The 21,720-nt window shown below is 41.3% G+C and overlaps 1 protein-coding gene across 9 annotated transcripts in view; it reads right to left on the bottom strand.

The window, feature by feature from the left end:
* Window positions 1-6,509, bottom strand: part of ehbp1 (EH domain binding protein 1) — a 133,322-nt gene extending 126,813 nt beyond the window's left edge. For 8 of the 9 annotated variants that reach the window (XM_076104157.1, XM_076104148.1, XM_076104149.1 and 5 more), the window contains exons 1-2: window positions 6,086-6,509; window positions 5,215-5,638 (exon numbers count right to left, since the gene is read on the bottom strand). In XM_076104157.1, the coding sequence (XP_075960272.1) occupies window positions 5,215-5,318 (104 nt within the window). In that variant the 5' untranslated portion in view covers window positions 5,319-5,638; window positions 6,086-6,509. The remainder of the gene's footprint in view (window positions 1-5,214; window positions 5,639-6,085) is intronic. The other variant, XM_076104156.1, reaches the window with a different exon arrangement.
* Between the last annotated feature and the right edge of the window lie 15,211 nt (window positions 6,510-21,720).

The following is a 21,720-nucleotide window of genomic DNA, read 5'->3' as shown; positions in this document are numbered from 1 at the left end:
AAGAGGAGGGAGGGGAGATAAGAGTGGTACAGGGAAAGATGGAGGAGATGAGGAGCTGCCAGAATTAAATTAGCAGCAAATGCTATAATTAAGGAAGTTAGAAGCAAGCACACAAATTACAACAAATCAAGTACTAACTATGAAAAAAAACCTGTGCGTTGGCCCCAGTTTTGGCATATTAAGGGCATCAGTTTAGTTAAAAAATGTCCAAATCATAGACCCATGAGCAAACACAAAAGACAAATCAGTGACTGAAGCCGTAAAACTCAAATTGTGTGGATTCATCCACAACAGGAACAACTGCTCCACGCTATAAGCTGGCAGTAGAAACCATCTCCTGGTGCCAAAAACATATACTCGGGAATGTGTGGAGGCCTTTTTAAATGTGAGAAGAATGAAGAGTTGGCAGGAAGAGGTTTCTCTGGCAGAGACGTGATGGACGCCTGCCATGAGGCACACACGTTCAACAGAAAGTAAACATGTCACAGCCGGTGACTTCCACTGAAATACTCAAACATTACTCAACTGACGGCCTGGACTCTTTTTACTTTTAAAGACACTTTTCATTCAGTGACGAGTGAGCTCGTTGAGATTATGTGATGAGATGATGTAAATATAATAATTGGGTTATTAGATGTTCTATAATCTAATATAATAGTAATTTAATGGTTTACCTCCGAAGAAGGAGAGCTAATCAGCTGCTGCTCAATATTTTAAACTCATCACTGGACACTAAAACACGATTAACTTTTAGTATATAATAATCAGACAGCTCATAAATCGTCTCTTCCTTCTCGGGAGATGGATATATTTGTATTTGGAGCCCAGCAAAATGGTTGCTTTCCAAAAACACCTTGTAGAGAAGTGTTAATCTGTGAGTGAGTGTGTTCAGAGCTTCTAAATCCCTAAATGACTAATATGTGTGTGTGTGTGTGTGTGTGTGTGTGTGTGTGTGTGTGTGCCTGTAGGGTTTTCTGCAGCCCTTGATTGATATGAAGGCATCCTCCATCCTTGTCTTGTCATGGAGCATTGAGTGAGTCTTGATTAGCCGCGCTCGCATACAGCCCGATAGAATCACCATGTAATCAATAGCGGCTCTGTGTCGTTTCCAGCGTATTACTCTCGTATCCTCGCCGTACGCGTCGACGGCAGCGACACTTGTTGGCTTTTTTCAAACTTTGTCTTTTTACCAGACAGGTTGATGAGCAACGCATTTTTGCTCAAAAGCAGCAGCCTCGTGGGGGGAAATACTAAAAGCATTCATGCTTAAGTTCACACCGAGTTGCCTTTCGCTGTGGGGGTTGCACCCTTCATGACGGTAGTATTGCTATGAACCTGAGGGGTTTGAACCAACAACTCTCTGGTTACAAGCTTATATTTCTAGTCAGCGTGATGCAGCCCAGTCTAAAACATAACATAGCAGAAACCAGCAGAGAAAGGAGAAGGTTTCACACAGGATACAATCCTTTTCTGAGGGTATATAATCTGACAATCTGCAGGGTTTGAAACCAGCATCTTGCTGGTTGTAAACTTGTCTGTCTGACTAATGAACTTTGCTCCGCACTTAACAAACACAGCCAGTCATTTTCAGGCCAGGATTTGAGTTTTGACATTCATTGGCCACAAGAACAAGACTGAACTGTACGCTGCATTCGTCCACAATTAATAATCTAATTAAAAAACACATTCAAGAGCTAGAAAGAGCACTGACCCGACAATACCGACTTGGGACGCTTGACATTGACGAGCTACGTTATCAGAAAACAAACAAACCTGCGAGACAAACAAGAACAACAACAATTTGTGGAGCTCTTTCCTTTACGTGCTTTCTTTCTGAGCCTGGACAGATGTACACGTGGAAAAATAATATTTGTTTTTTAGCCCATGTTGATGATGAAACAGACTTAATATACATGAAGACAAGCGGGATATTTGCTCAGCTATCTCTTTGTGTCGCCATCAGACGAGATAAACAAAGGGATCTATGACCGCTAAAAGCAAAGCCTATAACAGCAGTAGTACATAAATACTCTGTTACCACGGATTCATATTGTAACCTGTTTTTTCAATCATCTATTGTAATCTGACATTGAACTTTCCGGTTCATCATCCTCTCAATGATTGATTGTTAAATGTCTGATTATATACCGATAGCTCCATTAATGACACGTATGGAGTCAGTCAAACAGATGAAAAGAACTACAGATTAGAAAATATCAGAGAAATAAGTGATGCTAGCATGTGCATCTAAACGAGGCGTATAACAACAGAAAGTCAATTAAACATGGATTGTACAACCACAACAGTGACATAGGGTACAGAAACATGCTTGTGTGCAACGGTGAGATGGTGGATGTAATGGGATCCGTCAACTTCACTTACGTCAACAGATTTGATGCATTTCAGCCATAAACATCCCTGAGTTTATCCATTTCTATAGAGGTCAACATATTAAAGGAGGTTTGATTTCTCACCCTGACTACTATACTCATAACTATCTGCTGCTGATGGAAGGCAACAGAAAACATGGTTTGATGGATCAGGTTTCAAAAAGGAGGCAGTGCTTAATTTCACTGGCAACACACAAACACTGAGACTCATTAATGTTTTAGTGGTCGGTCTGAATTGATTCTGGAGTCTGGAAATTGGGTGTGTGAGAGGAATGCTAACTACAGCAACTAGGGCAACAGATAAAGACCAAGAATGACTTTACAAACACACATATATATAGGATAGGACACCCACAATCCAAGGCTCCTGGTCTGTCACCACTTTCCTTCCATCTCAAGGATGAAAATAACAAAGATCTTAAGCTTGTAGAAAAAGAAGACGTGGGGAAAAACTAGCTCATTGATTTGCTAGTAGCCAGAAAACTCTCTCATAGACAGCCTCTTTTAGCCACTGATAAGGGCCGACTAGTGCAAACGTTAACAGCAATATTGCAAGAAGCTTTGAGCAACAGTCAGCAACAGGAGCTTAACAAGGATCCAGGGCCCTTACATTTCCATTATATTCCATCTAAAGGTGATATTCTCAGATGCTCCTACCTTCTGCCTCCTCTTTAAAAGAACCAAATCAGTTATTATGCATCATGTAAGCTGGCAGGTCAATGCTCTACAACTCATCTTTACTACTTTAAACAGGTCACATCTGGAGTCACGTTCTGTCTAGAGAAAGACAGAGAAAGGCAACACTACCAGAGACAATTTAGGATGATTCAAGCACCAAGACATTTATTATGGAATGGATTATTAAGAGGAGTCAAGTGACTTATCACACCTAACCTCAGGGAGACTTTCTGAAAAAGAGCACCTTTAACCCCATATTTAAATGACACACTTTTCACTCCACCTTCAAGTGTGGCTGTTTGATTTCAGACGTGGTCGTATGAACTACTTCTGATTGAGTACACCCCGGCCTTAAGAACACACACAGCAAAACGGACCCTTGAACTTCTACCTATTGATTGTTTGAAGTGAACCCAACTTATCTAGACTTTAGAGATTATTCTACTGAGCCTTTTAAGTGTCAGCAAAGTGTACATTTTACACAGTGTACATTAAAAGCACCCACATCCTTATGTATGGGCACACATACAGTAACTGAAGGGCTGTAAGTTTTTTTTGTTTTTTTTTAAAATCACATCTGAAGGCTTCAGGATTTGAGATCCATTTGAGCTCTGGGGACTGTTTCCAGTCTGCGTAGATGGAAAGTTTCCACTGAAACAATAACATACCGTACTGATGAAGTCCGAGGAAGGCAAGAAAGCGTGCGCCAGAACACACTCTACGAGCCAGACGTGCACACATACACACCAACGAAGAAGAAGAGCAGAGACCCTTTAGGCTGCACTATCAGCTGAAGGTAGACACTTCTCGTATCACAGTTTTATGCTGTAAAGCTGACATTTAAGAAGAGTGGTAGCATCACACGCTGTCTAGTGGCAACTGAAATGAGCAGAGTTTTTACTTGAAGAAGAAAAACTGAGCCCTAATCAATTCATCTTCAAGGGCTGCTGAATTTAGATGTTATGTCTTTAATTCAAGAGCTAAATTATGAAACAACAAATACATATTTCTTCCTTTAAACGACATAAAAGAGATGAGCTCAGATTGTAAAAACAAAGCGTTTTGCTGACGGTGTGCTGAGCCCACCCACCCTTTTTTGCTCTGATGTACATTTTTCTCATTCCATTCTCCGACACGTTAACATCTGTCCCAGGTCTTAGTCACGCCTACGGCAAGAAGCTGGAGAATCCATGTCTGCAGGCTACGTCTTCTCTTTACAAGTCTGTGCTGTTCACTCGTTACAGGACACACACATACCTGCAGGCTCCAGTGTGGAATACATCCACATATCATTCATTCTTTACAACAGAAGTGTCTCTGAGTTGTACTTTTATACAGGATGCTACACAGTCCGTGTAGATTACGTCATTGTTTCTAAATGTAACAAGGTTCTCCATATCCGTAACCTCTCAATGAAGCTCTCAAAGTGCACCGGGTTGATGTATATTATATTTAAAATGCATGCCTCCAGACCCCCTTAAAAAGGTCCAGGCAAGGTCCACCTAAGTCTCACAAAATCCTTTCGGAAACACCGCCATTTATGATTGTTGACTTTTGCCATACTTGTTTTTCGTTACACACCAAATCACCGAGGAAAATTACTTCCGACATGGCAATAAACCAGTTCTTCTTCTTCTTTTGCAAATAGAAAAGATACAACATGTGTGGAGGAAATAGTCAGCAGGTCATATTTTCAACAGACACGCTATGAACGACTACACATTATCTGTTTGCTGATGCAATAGCGCCCAAGAATAATTTTCTCATAGATCCTCTACTTCCAGTGGGATCAGAAGTCAAGATTGGATTCCCAACAGCATCCCTGGAGCTGGTAGGTGTTTAGTGTTTGCTCAAGGACATATTTCAGGAGAGCGGGGGCAGCTTTAAACCCAACCCTTTTCGGGTTAGAAGGAAAGGGAAATCTTTCTTCCTGCAACCCTCTTTTTCGTGACTCAAACCATACAAATTCTACATCAGCGGCACAAGAAGAGAGAAAAAACATAGCAATTTTACAAGGAAGCCGGGCCCCTCCCAGCAAGCAGACATGCCTGAATGTGTGTGTGTGTGCTCAGCATTCCAGCACACACACACACACAGTGTTTCATGGGGGCTTTAAATGACACCTCTGTGGCCGACAAAAACTCACCATTTTTTCGTGCATTCCACCATCAGTTCCTGATAGGAAGCCACGAACTGGAACTTGGACGCATGCTTCCCAACACGTTGCAGTCTCTTCCACACAGAGGCCATGTTTCTTCCTTCTTTTTTTGGGGGGGGCTTCCTTTACACGAATTCACGCTATAGTAGTGTTTATAGGAATCAGAGCATATCCAACACGTGCTGACACATAACTAATGAATAAATAAGAATGCACATTCAGTCAGTGGCTGCTGCACATAAATCCAAATGTAAAGGACACGGAATCTCTGCAGCAGTGGAGGTTTTTTGGAGATTTGACGGCGCTCATGATGTTGTAAAATAAATTTTACTCCATATTTTATATTACTGAAAGGCACGATGAGTTAATCCACTCGGTCTTAATATAATATTTCCATCTGGTGATGATCCTCCTGCAGAATAAAAGAAGAAAGAAGCCACAGTCAGTAAGAGAAACAGCAGGAACGTAAATGTCCCGGAATTCCAAAATAAATTATCCTGCCAGCACGGCGTGCCGGGGTGGCGATGGCTATTTCCTGGCGTGGTTATAAAAGCTAACTTGTGATGTTTTATAATAATAATAAAAATATGAATGTGTGCATTGAAACATTGTCAGCTAAGCTATGACATTACATTACAAATATAACTCACCACCTCAGTCTACAACAAACCTGCAACCGAGAGACTCACCACCCAAGACTCGAATAAAATAAATTGTAAACATGTTGTAATCTGGTTGGAACGTCTCTGAATCCAGGAAATAGACGGCGCCGCTGCGCTCCGCTATAATCAGAGTGATTCAGCTAGCTGTGCTAACGCGTTTTAACGTGTTTAAACTAGGTTAAATGTGTGACACTCACCTCACTGGGATATCCAAAAAAACATTATCCGTTAAGTGGCATTATAGGCTAACTGTCTACAACAAAAAAGTGTTTATTATATGCTAATTATCGCAAATTCTCTGCAGCGGTACCAGACACCAGCCATTACAGCTAGCTTAGCTTAGCCTGCTAGCGGACGACGGCAGTGTTGCCATCACAACAACACCGCACGAGCGGAAACCGTTGCTCGCCAGATGACACATTATTTTGCTCCACAGGTAATTCAAGCGCGAGCTCCGTGTCTCAGGACTAAGACATAATCGATATATATATATATTGTATATATAATTGAGCTTGTCCCCCTCCAAAAACAAACGAAGTTAACAAAAAGGCAGGTATTCCCACAGCAAAGTAGTCCCAACTGTTAACTGGTAGTTTGTCCGCTCTGTTCCTCTGGGTAGCGTAAAGTTAGCAAACATTAAAAAAAATAAATTTCCGTTCGGGCTTTTCAAAATAAAATCATTACGTAGCACCTAATAGCAACATGTATTTACATATATCAGTGGCGGCTGGTGGAACATGTTCTCTGTAGGGCTGTGCCACATCCAATCAATTTCAGCAAACATCCCAGTATGATTTAATGCAAAAGAATTAAGGTATCAAACACGTGTTACTACTTTGCAGTTAAATATTTAACCTTCATTCTAACATGAAAAAAGCAGTAAATAACACTTTGACAAACACGTCAGGACATCGTATTTTTGTCACCCTCACAGAGAATTCAGTATAATATAATAATATATATATATATATCATATAATAATATAATAATGTATATCATATAATAATATATATATCATATAATAATATTCACTATAATATAAAACACACACACACACACACACATATATATAATTATTTATTTATAACTATATATCCATTTCTCAGACAGGTGCTTCATGTCTCTCACTCCCTAACTGTCCATGCTGGATCTGTCCCCGTTGTTTTAAAAAGCTAAATAAGTTATTAGCATGACGTCATCCAGCACTTTTCTGCTAGTCTGCTGTCTGATTGTGAGGTCAGGCTGATCTGGTATCAGCTCTTTGGCCTGAAGTTTCTCCTCAAAGTTCTCCTCTCAAACGGGTCTTGGGGTAAATCAGACGTCCTCCATAAGACGTCCTGCATCAGACGTCCTTTATCAGACGTCCTGCTAAAGACGTCCTCCATAAGACTTTATTTCCAACTTCCGGTTCAACTCATCACTTGAAACCGGTTGAAACCGGTTGAACCGGAATCGAGGAAATGACAAATAAGAGACTTGAGAAGTACCCAAGATCTTATTTGTCATTTCCTCATTTCCTCAACAACTTCCGGTTCAAGCGAGGATCATTTCCTCGCTCATCGATCCTCGCTCGAACCGGAAGTTGTTCTGCGCCGCCATATTGACGGCCGTCCCAAAGCTCTTATTTCTGCTCTGAGGAGCGAGGATCGAGGAGGGAGGAGGGATCTCTGAGGAGCCATGAGCGAGGACCCACGAGAACAGACTTCCAGGAAGTGTTTTAACGGCCGACACGCCCCCTCATTGTTCATCAGTCATGTGATTGGACGCTGCAGCCGATCGGACTGATGAGATTTTTTTCTCATTTTTGGGGGGCAGAATCGATTCTGTCCCAAGCTGAATCTATTTGAGGAAGCTGATTGGCAAAATTGTATGTCACACATTTATATCTTTAATCAGCAATTGGCTAAACTGCTTCATAGACCCGCCTCTTTTGGGCAGTTTCTCCAGCGCCCCAGAGCTGCGGAGAAGACGTGCAGGAAAAGCATATATTTACCCCAGATATCATATTTTACACATATTACTGGGTGATATCATATTTCAAAAACACAAATATTGACAATTTGTATAGTTTATTATTATTATTATTTATTTTATTTTATTTGTTGTGGATCAAGGTGGGGCGGCGCCCTAGCGCCCTCTATTGACCAGCCGCCACTGACATATATGTGATATTTTATAATAAATATAGAGTTAATCTAATTACAGTTGTTTGCATTTAAAACAACATATTTGAAACACAAGCGTGAGCCCTTACTCTTTCGGTAAATTAGTTTTTATTTTGAAGGCTAATCCATAAACTTCCGGTCTTGTTCTATGTGTACATGTCTAACTTTATGCAGCTTCGCCTCTCCATCATTTCGCCTGCCGCCTGGATGATTGACGGCTAAAAGGAACGCCCCCCCCCCACCCCCCCCCCCCCCCCCCCCCGGGCCTCAGCCATTGGTGGGATTCTTGTGCCATTTTACAGATTGTTTACCGATTCATGAGGCACTTCTGGGCTGTTTCTATCACACACTGGTCAAATCCCAAATCCTTCAAAGACATTTAATCCCTCACTGTGAGAGTAGATATAAAAAATAATCACTGGCTCTGTTTTTTGTTTTTTTCCTGGATTAATTGCTGCTGTCCTAAAGACTTGTAACAATAAATATCTGACATTTATCATTAGATATTCTTACAAAATAAATACAGAGTTTTCGGGAGGAAAACATCACATTAAAGCTCAGCCCCTCAGTTTAGTGCTAATGAGGATGAGACCTCCACTTCCTGGTCCTGTCACATTAGTAAGTGAGTGTTAACCTTGTCTTTTTCACATGTTGAGAGGAAATAAAACACCCAACCATCCATCGGAAATCAATACACCCTCCTCCACACACACACGCACACACACACCCTTCCCTGTAACCACATGGCTTGTGAATACAGTGGAAGCAGCACTGAAGGAAAGACAATATGAGGCAGATTAATTAAAAAAAATATGGATGTAATAACAGGAAATTGATATTATATCCATTTACATGTTGCTCAGGGTTCTAAGCTGCAAGAGAGATGGAGGATTTGTTGTCAAATAACATCTACTTTGACAACAAAAATGCTGCTTTTCATGAAACAATAGGATTTCAAAGTTACATTTGTTGACCAAAAACAAATATTTCTGATCATAATATCTACAATCTTTACAAAAGTACAAATATTTGCAGCCCTAAAACAGTTTTGCAAAGATAAATGATATATTGGGTGTTTTTGGGATCAAACTGTCACAACACAAAGCAGTATTTCAGCTCAGTTTTCAGTTTGTAAACTGAGAAGATTTCGGGGTTTTGGGGGGGGGTCAGAGCCGATTTGACAGCAGGGGGGGGCGGGGGTTACATTTTACTCTCCCAGATTACAGGGAGCCTCCCTCTCTCCGATGCGTCAAAGAATGCTTTGATGTGACAAATGACCCGGTGCTAAGTGATGCTTTGTCTGTCCGCCCACATGTCGGCGGAGGCCTCTTTTCATACACCACACGGGGGGGGGGGTATTATAGAAGGACAGTGAGGGAGAGCGGCGAAGGTCAAGTGGAGCTCTGTGTGCTTCAGACACCTCCTTCCCCCCAAAAACAAACCCCAAAAACAAAGAAATGATCATTTGCATCCCATTGTTGCCAAATGATGATTATTATTATTTTTCCACATTTACGCTGCTTTAATGGATTAATTACCGGAGGAAGATATTCATAATATCACCGTAAAAAGAAGCTATTTCATCCCTTAGGCATAAAAACACAAAGTGGAGCTGCAGTAGAGAGCGTCTGTTTCCAGATACTGTCACTTCTCCATTCAGAATGCCGAATCCAAACTAAAGCGAGACATTAAACTCCAAACATGATCAATGAGTCATTGGAGATATAAGCAGGTCGTCTCTGCTGCTCGTAACATTTTGACTCTTGATTTGAGTTTGTTTTGTCTGATTCTACTTCACTACTTTGTAGAGATCTCCATTCATACGAGGAGCTCCTTCTGACACACTCCTCAACACAAGATGCTCAAAAGCACAGGTTGAATCTACCAGTGTAGCATCAGAGAGGCTCTTATTGTCGGCTTTATGTCGATTGTGCTAAACGCTGATTTGTCTCCGACTGACTGTGCAGAGTAAAGTTTCACACCTAAGTCCTCTCTAGTGTCCCTCTGTGACGAGCCAACAGAAAGCAGACAGCTCTCCGGGCGCTGATGCTCTGGCATTTGGTGTTGGACCACTTGAAAAAGAGCTCGTTAACAAAGCAGAGTCCTTTAGATACAAAGCCAAGTGAGCCTGAACCACTTCAGTGGAGCACAGAGACCCAAACGTGTCGCTGCTGACAGCTGAAGCCTTTTAACTTCAACACCTTCAGCTGTGATCAACACTCTTTAGTGAGTTGGTGACTTAGTTCTAAAGACTATTAAACAGAGTTCAATCAGTGCAACAAACCTCATAGAAATCCCATGTAGTCAAGTGAAAAAGATCAAAGTTAAACCAAAGACCAAGAGTGAAAACAGAATCGATCCTGTTGTATAATGAAATAATGAAACACATTTCTTTTATATTCTGTTTGAATTGTGCGATGAACATGTGATGTTTGTCAATTTAAAAGAAGTTCATTGAGCGGCACGCAAAACTAAATGACACTACGACAAACTGAGAATGTCTTGACCTGTGAAATTATCTTTTAAATTGACAAACATCATATACATGTTTACAAGAGCACCACATTTGTATTCATTCACAGCTGCAAATAGTCCCCAACAAAACACTTTACTCCGCTTTGAGCAACATTATCTGTTTTTGGCTTGTTTTGAATAAGGTAAAGTGGGGAAATTGGAAAGTTTTGAGAGACGGATTAAAGAGAACAGGTGACTTAAAAGACGCAAACGTCTCTCTCTAGAGCCAGAGTTTGGTTTTTGTCCGTTCTGGGCTTCTGTAGAAACATGGCGGTGCAACATGGCAGAGTTTGTGAAGAGGACCTGCTCACTACGTAGAAGCTAACACAATTCTTACAGGTGATTATACACAAATGAAAACAGTATGAATATTATATTCCTTTTTGGTCAATAGATCCCCTAAATGCACACTGAACATGGACTATTTAGGATTATGATGAGGAGGGAAAACTCATCCTATCAACAGAGCAAACCCTAAAACGAACATGAACATATAACTGATCTTCACAGAGGCAGCTTGAGTCATCACATCATATTTTCCTCCTTCCACAGATTCCTATTGGTGCTGGAGTCCCAGAGGAGACGCGAGTGCCTGATAAGCATCTTCTGCTCTGATCTGGACCATCTTGACCCGGAGCTCAGTGACAGGAAGCCTCTCTGTTTCCGGGCGGATGATTGGATATACAGATGGATGAAGAGCGTGTTCATTTCCTCTACGACTGGGTTGAATATGGATTTGATTTATATGTGATTTGGTTCCATATTTCATGGTGCAAATTTACTCACAACAGCTTTTTCCTCCATCACCTGTACGGTCCAGGTTAGTCTTTCATGATCTGAAGCCATCTATGTTTTTTAATTTATCTTTAAATATAGTTTGTCGTTCTGTTGGTCAGCGCTGCAATGATTAGTCAATTAATCAATTAATAGAAAAATCAAATAGTTTGATAGATTAATGTTTCAAGCAAACAAATACTTGATGGTTCTTAAATGTCAGAATACTTTTAATAAAGAATGCTTTTCTTGGTCTTACGTTCTAGTAAATTGTATATTTTGGGGTTTTGGACTGTTGGTTTGACAAAACAAGACATTTGAAAATGTTATGTTGGGTTTCTTGGAAATTGTTCTGTGTATTTTTCATAGTTTTAGTTCTATAGAACAACTATTAATTGATGAATCACTAGTTTAAATCAAAAGAATGGTTAGTTGCAGCCCCGTTAATTCCAGTTAAAGCTACTACGAGTAACTTTCATTTAGTGTTGATTCTGGCGCTCCCTGTGGACGAAGGCGGTAGTGTCTCCGAGCACCAGACTCTCTTTAGAAAACTTCTCATTTTACTGCAACAGGGTCTGACAGTCCACTCCTCTCAGTCCTGGTTCTGGTTCTGGCCCCCCTTCCCTCCAGCGGTCCCAACAATTCGGCCTGTGTCCAGCAGCGCGGTGTCGGGTACAGTAACTGTAAGGCCTCCTGAAATATACTCACTAATGTACATTGTTGGAACAGGAAAAAATAAAAAAAACTCTAACATTGTTTAATGTACCTTGAATACCATGAATGCAGAAAGGAGAGATCTCCACTAACAACGGCCCAGAATGCAATGCAGCCACAAGATTTGCATAAGTGACAGGTGCAATCATCGTTCACTGACAGCAACAAGCTCACAGCTGCTCTACGAGAGGCTGCCAAAGAAAACAGAAGCTTTCAACGGAAGTAGAGTTACAGAAGTCAGGTGGCGAGACAAGGAAATGTAAATGATGAACTGGAATAGAACACCTAGAATATGTAACATAGAATATGGAACAGTGTGAAGGTGGATCAGAGGATCTCTTTACAGTTATGGACACATTTTATTGAAGTCTTGAGTCCACGGAGGTCAGAGCTCCTCCATCTACTCTGAAATCACAAGTTAATGAATCTGTTTCGTCTCTGCTGAGGAATGGCTTTTTACCCCATGATACCCCATGAAGCTACCACTGGTGTGGGCGTTTATCAGATCCATGTCTGTGTGAAATTAAACCCACATTGGAGAAGGGGAGAGCCCGGACCGAGCACAAGTGGTCCCCTCGTTTGAAGAATGGCTGTCCCTCCGGAGAGAAACATGGCGCTGATTACATGTGGCCCTGCTGGCTGCTGATAGCGAGAGCCAACACATCACCTTCACCGTTTTCATGCTGACTGTGAGAGCGCTGCAGATACGTGTAGCGGCCAGTATTTATTGCACAATGATGACAGAATAAATGTCGACTCAAGCAGTCATGGTGTGAAATCCCATCGTCTGCTGCGTGCAGAAGTATCTGAATGACCTGCAGTTGAAGGTGCTTATTTTTCTTCAAAAGGTAGAGCAGGCAAAGATCCATCAAGGGCCACGAGTCTTCATAATAAATACAGGCTTTAAGCATATGATACAGCAAGATACAGGATGAATGAATTAAGAGGTATGTGGAGATTATTTTGGTTGAAAATAAAGTTATTCTCACTTTTGTTTCTGCCGTTAAACGGGACAGTCCTATAGAATAACTCCCATACAACTAAACTGCTTCTCAATACTTCTCAATACTTCCTCCTGGATTATGGTCAAAGCATGACGAGGACCAGCTCCCTGAGAGCTCTTTGTCATATCAAAAACACAATAATTCGTACAGCTGATGATACACTAATGAAGCTATGATTATCAGATTCCATTTGTGCTAATAGAGCCCCTACATGATACACATCGGCCCTTAAAACAGAGTGGAAAACCATCCACACTTTCCTCTGGGACTCATGGACGTGGAGGAGAAAAGATATATAAATATAAATTCATGGTGGAAAAATACGAACACGCACGCCTTGTTAACCTCCCCGACAGAAAGGGAACGACCCGGAGAGATGCCACCAGATCAGCACACTGCTGCGAGATCATTAGCTAACAAGCGTCGGCCAGTATCAGTCCAGCAGACCAGTCACTCTCCAGTTACTCCCCCCAAGAGAGAGAGAGAGAGAGAGAGAGAGAGAGAGAGAGCTCCACTTCCATCCACACAACCTGAACAAAAGGCTACATGAGGCCCTGGATGTCTGTCTTCTTGTGAGCTCCACCGCCACCAGCCTACATTAGACAATTCCTATGTTTAAATGGCTTGTTAATTAGCAGCAGTAGCGGCCGGATGAAGTAATCAAGAGGTTCACTGCAGGAAGTGATTCATCAACACCACAGGGCTCGTTTAGGACCCGGAAATCAATACAGCCTTTGCCTCTCGCTGGTGGTTCTTATTGGTTTTTACAGGAGCTGATCTGCAGTATGTGAGGCACACTTTCAGGATGTTCTCTGTGTTCTTTCATTTGTCTTCTCAAGGCAAGCTAGCGGTGTCGGGACATTCATGGTCCTAAGAGGATGAACCCTACTGACGGTGGTGATCCACTAACATGTCCTCTGAGGCCACCATGAGGTTGACACTTCTTGTTTTGAAACAAATGTCTTGACAAATATCAGACCGATTGCCATTAAATGTGGTCGACACATTCATGTCCTCTTCAGGATGAACTCGGTGGTTCTTCACTCATCATCCTTCTTCAATATGAGTCGTGTTTCCACCGTGAGGACAGTTTGTTTATCAGCTTCTACTTTAATGAGCCTGCTCCTGTGTGGCACGTTAGGTCAACTTACCTTAAGAGCAGAAAATAAAATGACACTTTAGAGCGGAACGAGAAGAGGAAGTGTCACCCGCCTCACTTCCACCACACAGATATTCTGCTGATTTGAACTGGCCGGCTTCCAGTCACGAGGCCTCTTATCTTGCTTTTCCGCCTCAACGTGAACGCAACGAACCATTGAAGCCTCAACACATTTTGAGTCACACATTCGTGTAATTAAACACAAGAATCAGATGTTGGTCGGGTTTATGTTTTACTCGACACAGGTGGCTGAGAATTCCTTGTTTCTCCTGTTGAACCGAGCTGAATATTAGACTTGAATGTGTTCTCCTCCCTGCGGCTGCTTTGTCAGAGAAGAGAAACTCTTCCTCCTCGTTTGTCAACAAACAAACGAGAGCCGCTCCCGTCTGCTCAGCGTTAGCTGCGGAGCTTTTATTCCAGGCGACAGAAGGCCGACAGTGATTTATAAATGTTCAGCTGAAGGAGGAAACAAGACAAATCACAGCAGAGAGATGTGAAGCAACAGATATGAGCACATCTTCTGTTCCCTCGTTTCACAACGGTTGTGAAAGACTTTGAGGAACGGTTGCTTTGTGAGGTCGAAGTTCACTGAGAAATGAATCTGTCGTTAATAGACTTCTTATTCATGTTCCTCCTCATGAATGCCACCTCTCACTGATACTTCCCATCCAAACAGGAGGACATGAGGACAGCCGTGCTTTGAGCAGTTAGCTTTATATGTTAATGTTATAAGAGGAAATAATCTTGGAAAGTCCGTTCTTTGATTTGAAAATTGGTATTTTCTTAATCATCATGTTTGATAGAGGGCTGTGATTAAGTTTATTCTCACTATTGAACAAGAAGCAGTTCAAACGCAGCAGATCACAAGTATTTAAGAAGACAAAGAAGCAGAAGAATCAGAATCTAGAGAATGTATTTACATGTGAACTGATGGTTGTTGCATTAAAAAGACACAATTACTGATACGGAACTAAAACAGAGCTCCAATACAAACTGTGCTGCAAGAAGTGATGACTCAGCATTAGTGATGCTAATAATGAAACCAACTTTTCCAAAGTCACGGCTGATTTTCTAATGCAGTTAATGAAACACTGCTTCTGTTGTGCACAGTCTGCAGAAACCAAAACGTTTCTATTGTGCTGCTAACAGCCCCCCCCCCCCCCCCCTCTCAGGGAGAATTGATGTGTTCTGGAGTTTATTATCAGGAGGTTTTCTCCTCTCCGTCTGTCCAAACATATTGAAGAGTGTTAAAACTGAACTTGGCTTTGTTTCTACAAAGAATTTAACGACGGGGAAAGAAAAAGAGACATTTAAAAAGGGAAGAAGGAGGATTCAACAAATATGGAGCCGTATGAGTTCATCATAAAAAGCTTTTATTGAGGGAATGAAGAGCTTAATTAAAAGCATATATAATGGCGGCGTGTGGAGGCCCTGTTACTGTCATAACTGTCCCGGAGGCGAGATACTCGACCCAGATGAAGAGAATCCCGTCAAACGTCCTCTGATGAGGTTTAAAATAAAAAAACAATGAAACGAGCAGCTGCATCAAAAAGGATGAAGAGAGAACGAGCAGCAGTGGGAAGACCAACATTCCTCCCTGGCTCATCTCCAGTGTGCTGCGGATCTTGCCGGCCCGCTCATTGCTTGCAGGTGCAACAACAAGGACTGATCCAGGATCGAGGTCGAGGGTTCAGCAGCTCACAGAGAAGATATTTCTAAATATCCCTCTCCTCCTCCTCCTCCTCCTCCTCCTCCTCTGGCTCACAGCTCAGCTAGTGAATAAAGTCAGACATCATGAGTCCAGATGAGGACTCACACTTTTATTATCCCGTTCATGGCTGTTCTGTTGCATTAAATCACGTTAAGTGAGCTGCCCCTGAAGCCACGCGATCGCAGGTACATCTTCTTTAGATCATGTTTAAAAGATGAAACATTTTGGAATCCAATATCTGTGAAGTTTAAACTCCACAGTTATCGTGGTTCAAGCTGCAGATATGAGCAGAGTGTTCATAATATTTTGACATGTTATTGATCTCTGGAGGAATTCTTTCATGCGGGTCAGAGGTCAAAAGCTCAGATTTGTGTCTCGTTTTGAAACGTTTCAGCTGCAGGAATTCAAACGTTTCCCTCCGTCTGTCACTGCTTGTGGAGATTCTCCAATTATTTATATTTATTCTATTTTGCTTTTATATTCACTTTTCTCTCTCCATCTTTACTTATCATAATAAAAACCCTTTGTAGTTCATGTATACATGTGGATGCAGGTAGCATCACTTCTACAAACCTCAGACTTTAGGCACGAGGAACTAAAAGTGACTCTGACAAAAGTATAACTGGTGCAAACTGAACTGAGAGTTCATTCAAACCAGATGCTGGTTTGACTTCGGGTCACATCTGGATTCATCAGGACAAAAAGAGACAGATGTTATGACGTAATATAGTCACAACTATTGTGATGTTTTTGGCGAATAAGCTCCGCGATCAACATACTTACTGAATGCAAGATGAGTTTAATCGGTGCATAATCACATCGATATTTCTGCTACGACATGATGGACACGAGTCCCCAGAGTTTGACAGACAGATTTGGAGCCAAAAATGAGACCAAAGTGAGGCTGAAGAGCGATGACACAGCGCTTGTTTGCATCTGTAACTCTATTACATGTTTTTAGTTGGTATTGTAACATAGTTGTCCTGTTGAGACAAATAACTCCTTTAAACCAGCACTTAGCGAGCTGCTATCTTCACAGACTTCCCCCCGTGTTCCTCTGAGAGTCGAGCATTTGAAGTGCTGCGAACACAATTATGTTGAGCAAACACAAAGGCCTCCTGGGTAACTCAATCAGAATAATTCAATTCAGTTCATTCTCTAAACAGGCTGCTCCGCTGTAAGTTAATTTAATACAGTTTACGCTACATTTAGACAAAGCGGCCTCAGTGTCACGGCTGATAAAGGAAACAGGAGCAGCACCCATTCGACGATTTAAGGCCTTTACACATCAGGCAAATGTATTTTTATTTTACTGTTGTTATTGTCATGAGGACTTCACGCAGATGGAAATATTACTTATTTTTGAGGATCAAGGGGGATTTCTCAGAGCTTTCGCACTGCGAATAAAAGAAGATAAAACGATCACGTTGTGTTGAACGGAGCTCAGATCACCTGGAACAGGAGAAGAGAAGCAGAAGGGGAGAAAATAAACAGAGGAGTTCAAGTGGTTTAAAGGATTTAACTTGATTGAACAGAAGAGGAGAGAACGAGGTAAAAAGGTAAGAGGAGAGGAGACGAAAGAGGAGAGGGTTCACAGATAATAGGGATGAGGCAGAAGGAGGGGGCTGCACTGAGAGAAGAATTAAGATGAAAATGAGTTGATATTTTAGGGTAATTTTCCATCTAATCATCAACACTTCAGATCCAAGACTACAATTTTCTTAACTTTACCCCAAAGTCATCAGAAGGAAATATGTGTTATTGTTTTGTTTTTTGTTAATCAACGATTCATTAACCAGGTGCAGAAATGTCAGGTCACCCAAACTCTAACCCTCAAGACATCTTCATCAATCTGGTAGAGTCAGCTGATTATTGATGAAAGATGGAGTCAACCTACAAATTACATTTATACACAACTGGTCGATATATAGAGACTCAAAATGACAACAAAGACACAAAGACACACAAACAACTACGAAGAGACACAAATGAACCACAAAGAGTCAAAACAACAACAAAGAGACACAAACAACCACGAAGACAAAACAATTACAAAGAGACACCAAAACAACTTTAAAGACAAACAAAACAACAAGGAGACCACAACAACTACATAGACTCACTAAATAAATACAAAGAGACACAAAACCACAGATAGATGTGTAATGACCTCAAACAACACCACCACCTATAAACACAGAACACTATGAGGTGTTGTGTTCCTCTGTAGTAGAGTCGGGGGGGCCTTCCTCTCATAACCCTCCCATGATGGAGGACGCTTCATGCAGCTCTTCATCTGGCTGTAGAGTTCAGACCCTTTAATGTCTCTAGAGGACCTGGATCAGCATGTTTAACGAGTCCTTCTGCTATCAATCGTCTGGATTAATGAAAGAAATCTGACCTGCAGCATAACATTAATAACATTAATCCACATTTCTAATTCTCCATCATTTCCGTTTGGTCCGTGTTTCTCTTCTTCCCCCCAAAAGGATGCAGAGAATTAGAGCACCACTTCCTCCCTCTGAGACACGGAGTGGAAGAGCTGCATGCTCATTAAAAGCAGGGAGGGAGCATCATCCATCATAACTCCCTCCACCTTCAGGACGCTCTCACACAGCGTTGCAGTAAATTGCTTCTTCTCTCCCTCCTGGTAGAAGAAAGTGCTTCATGTTGAACCGTTCAGAGAGTAAACACGGCCTGTGTTTCAGCAGGATCATTAGTTTTATTACTGGAATTAGTGGTTATTCTTCCCCCTGATGATTATGTTTTTATTGAGACAACAGAGAACATTGAAACTGTTTCTTTATGGTTGTTTGTTGTTAATGTTTATTGTATAAGTTTGTTTATTGTATTATTATTCCCACTGTGTATTTAATGAAAACACAGTTTGTATCGGACTTATCTTTGCACATTATGTACATTTAACACACTAACACCCCTGTTAACTTAGTGTATGTATTGTTTTTGTATATTTGTATATAATGTTCACACCTCATGTTAAGTATTAACACTTGTTTTACTACGATTCTTCATGCTAGCTGATCTTTTTCAAACCTTTGGATAATCCAGAGGAACGTGCACTCTTATTATGGAAAAGTTTTAACGCGATTCTTTAATGCTGCGAGCACCACAGATGAACTGATGAACTGATTTCCAACTATCGAGGCCTTAATGGCAGAAATCTCAGACAGAATCTCAAACACAGCATCTCTTGGCTATAAAAGCCTCTACCTGTCGTTCAAACATCAACTAACAGACATGTTTCCTGCGTTTCTGTGATGTAAAATGGAGGAAGAGGAGATGTGGATCAGAGAAGTGACTCACTGCCTCCATGTCACATCCTCCTCCTGACGAAAGCCTCCTCGCTCACTGTGACCGACTGTTTCCTCCACGGAGCTCGTTCCAGTTCGGAAAAATGAAATGAAAAAAAATCCCTTTGTTCGTAGGAATGAGAGTCTGTTAGTCTGTTAGAGGACGTTTCTCGAGCGTATTCACAAAATGTCAAAGCTTTTAAGAATATAAAGGTGCAAGGTGAAACATATTTTAAAGATCAGTGTGATATAATTTCACACATGAAAACGTCCCTTTTCTTTGCTCTATGTGCTGCAGGAACGTTAACCTGCCCGGCCAGAACCGTCTGATGCTACATCCACAAGCTTCAAAACAACAAAAAACAATCTCCAGGCTGTTCTCACACAGCGTTTGAAGCTGACCTACCAAAATAAATGCGCTGTAATTAGTAGAAATCTCTGTACATCCAGGATGTACAGAGAGCACAGGGTCAAACAAAAGGACTTTCACTCAGGAGACCTCTGTTAGTGCCCCGTGTGAAACAAAAAAGTTGTTTCCTGTGAAGACGGAAGTTTATTTTGAAAAGACTGAATTCTGCTGGACTTTCGTAGGAAAATGCATGAGAAATGAGTAACTTTTCGTAGGATATCCTACGAAGAGCTGCATGAGGATACGTTGGCTTTAGCGCTGATTCAGATACTAACACACCTGATATCACACGCATATCACATGACCGATCGTGTGCACAGGGCATGCAATTGCAAACAAGAAGCAGATTTACCCACAAAAAAGCTTCCATTTCTGCCCGTCCACACTGGGACTCAACCCCGGAGTTTTCAAACTAACTCGGGGGATCAGCAGCAGGCTGCAGTGTGGACGCTCGGCGTAAACGTAACAAAAGATGTGTTCTAAAATGAAAACGTAGAAGTGTGGATGTAGCCTGAGAAGACGACGTGGAAACTGTTTCCAAGGCGGGAGAAGAGCGAAAACATCTTTTTACATCGAGAAAACATCTTTCATTGTTGTTCTTTCCACTTCTGATACAACTGATGCTATCGCAGCTACGCTAACCTCTTCAGTACCCACACTTAAGCCCCGCCCACAGCTGTCGGTAGCTCCTCAGAGGATGCCGATTGGTCCGTGCTCTGGCTAACCGGACGAAAAACGTATTATTTGAAGCCCGACAGGATGAATTTTTCGTGATCTCGTGAAAATGCAAACCGGTGTTCAGAAGAGTGCATACTGACTTCTCACTCCAGCTCACTCTTCTTCTGTCTTTATCTGCAGGCTCCAGTTGATGCCAGAGGCTTTAAATAGAGTCTAGAGCTTTAAAACGTGTTTGCATACGTGTCAGATAGATAGTAGGTGAGAAAGAGACGGCGTCCTGCTGGGATTTCATTCATTTCAATGGCAGATGAGGAAGTGAAACCTCCTGAGACTGAAGTACAGATCAGTGTGTGTGTGTGTGTGTGTGTGTGTGTGTGTGTGTGTGTGTGTGTGTGTGAATCTCTGCTCCCATCTATTTCCCAGCAGCTTTGATTCATCCTCTGGCTTCCTGGCAGCGAGCTGACGGTGACGCCATCCGAGAGTCAGGATGTGGTCGGCTTCTAAGATCACTTTTCACAGTCAGATCTTTAGATTCTTCTCCATTAACAGGAGGCCTGAGGGACCAGAAACTGGTTTAATGTGCTTCTGAGGATTTTATATTTAATTTTCTTCATCTTTACTTCACTAAAATATAGATTGCAGTTGTGTTCATTGTCAAATACTGTCAGGATTATGAAGTGAGATCAAAATAATTTGGAAGAAGTTTGTTTTCTGCAACAACAATCCTAAAACAGATCATTTATTAAACAATAACAAAACAATGTTCCTTCATTTGAAACAGACACATTATCTCCATTTAAGAACAAGCGTTCAGTTTAAACTGATTCAAATAAAACTAACTAGAGGAAGAGAGAGAAGCCTTGACAAAGTGGAACTGGACGAACTTTTAGTAAATAGTGTTTCTGTTGCTGGAGGAGAAAAGTGGAAAAGAGCTGAGTGGTGCAATGACTCAGAGAGCAGCTTGTTTTATCCTGCAGGGAGAACCAGGCGGGTGGAGTTTGTTCAGCAAACAGAAGCTTCAGGTGTCATCAGTGACAATCTGAGCTTTATAGGAAATATATTTATTTACATCACTAACAAGTTTATTTAATTTGCAATTTCTGTCTGCCACAAATTTAAATTATTTTATTTTTATATTTTATATTTTAATTGCATGACTTAATTTTTTTTTTCTTTACATATTTAAATAATTGTTTTTAAGATTTTAATTCCCAGTAATTGCTTCCCTGTCATTGTGTACAAGACAATACATAAATAAATTAATAACTTGACTAAATAACATTTGTCGGGGACTATTTTCAGCAGTGGATTAATAACCGTTTCACTCTTCAGGTATTTAAAACACACATTTAAAGGAACGATAAAAAACAATCACGTTAAGAGTCTAGAATGC

The sequence above is a fragment of the Anarhichas minor genome, unplaced genomic scaffold, assembly GCF_050575085.1.
Source record: "Anarhichas minor isolate MPS153535 unplaced genomic scaffold, ASM5057508v1 ptg000029l, whole genome shotgun sequence".
In the NCBI taxonomy this organism is placed as follows: domain Eukaryota; kingdom Metazoa; phylum Chordata; class Actinopteri; order Perciformes; family Anarhichadidae; genus Anarhichas; species Anarhichas minor.
The sequence above is the reverse complement of the archived record's forward strand: the minus strand, read 5'-3'. Positions and strand labels throughout refer to the sequence as shown.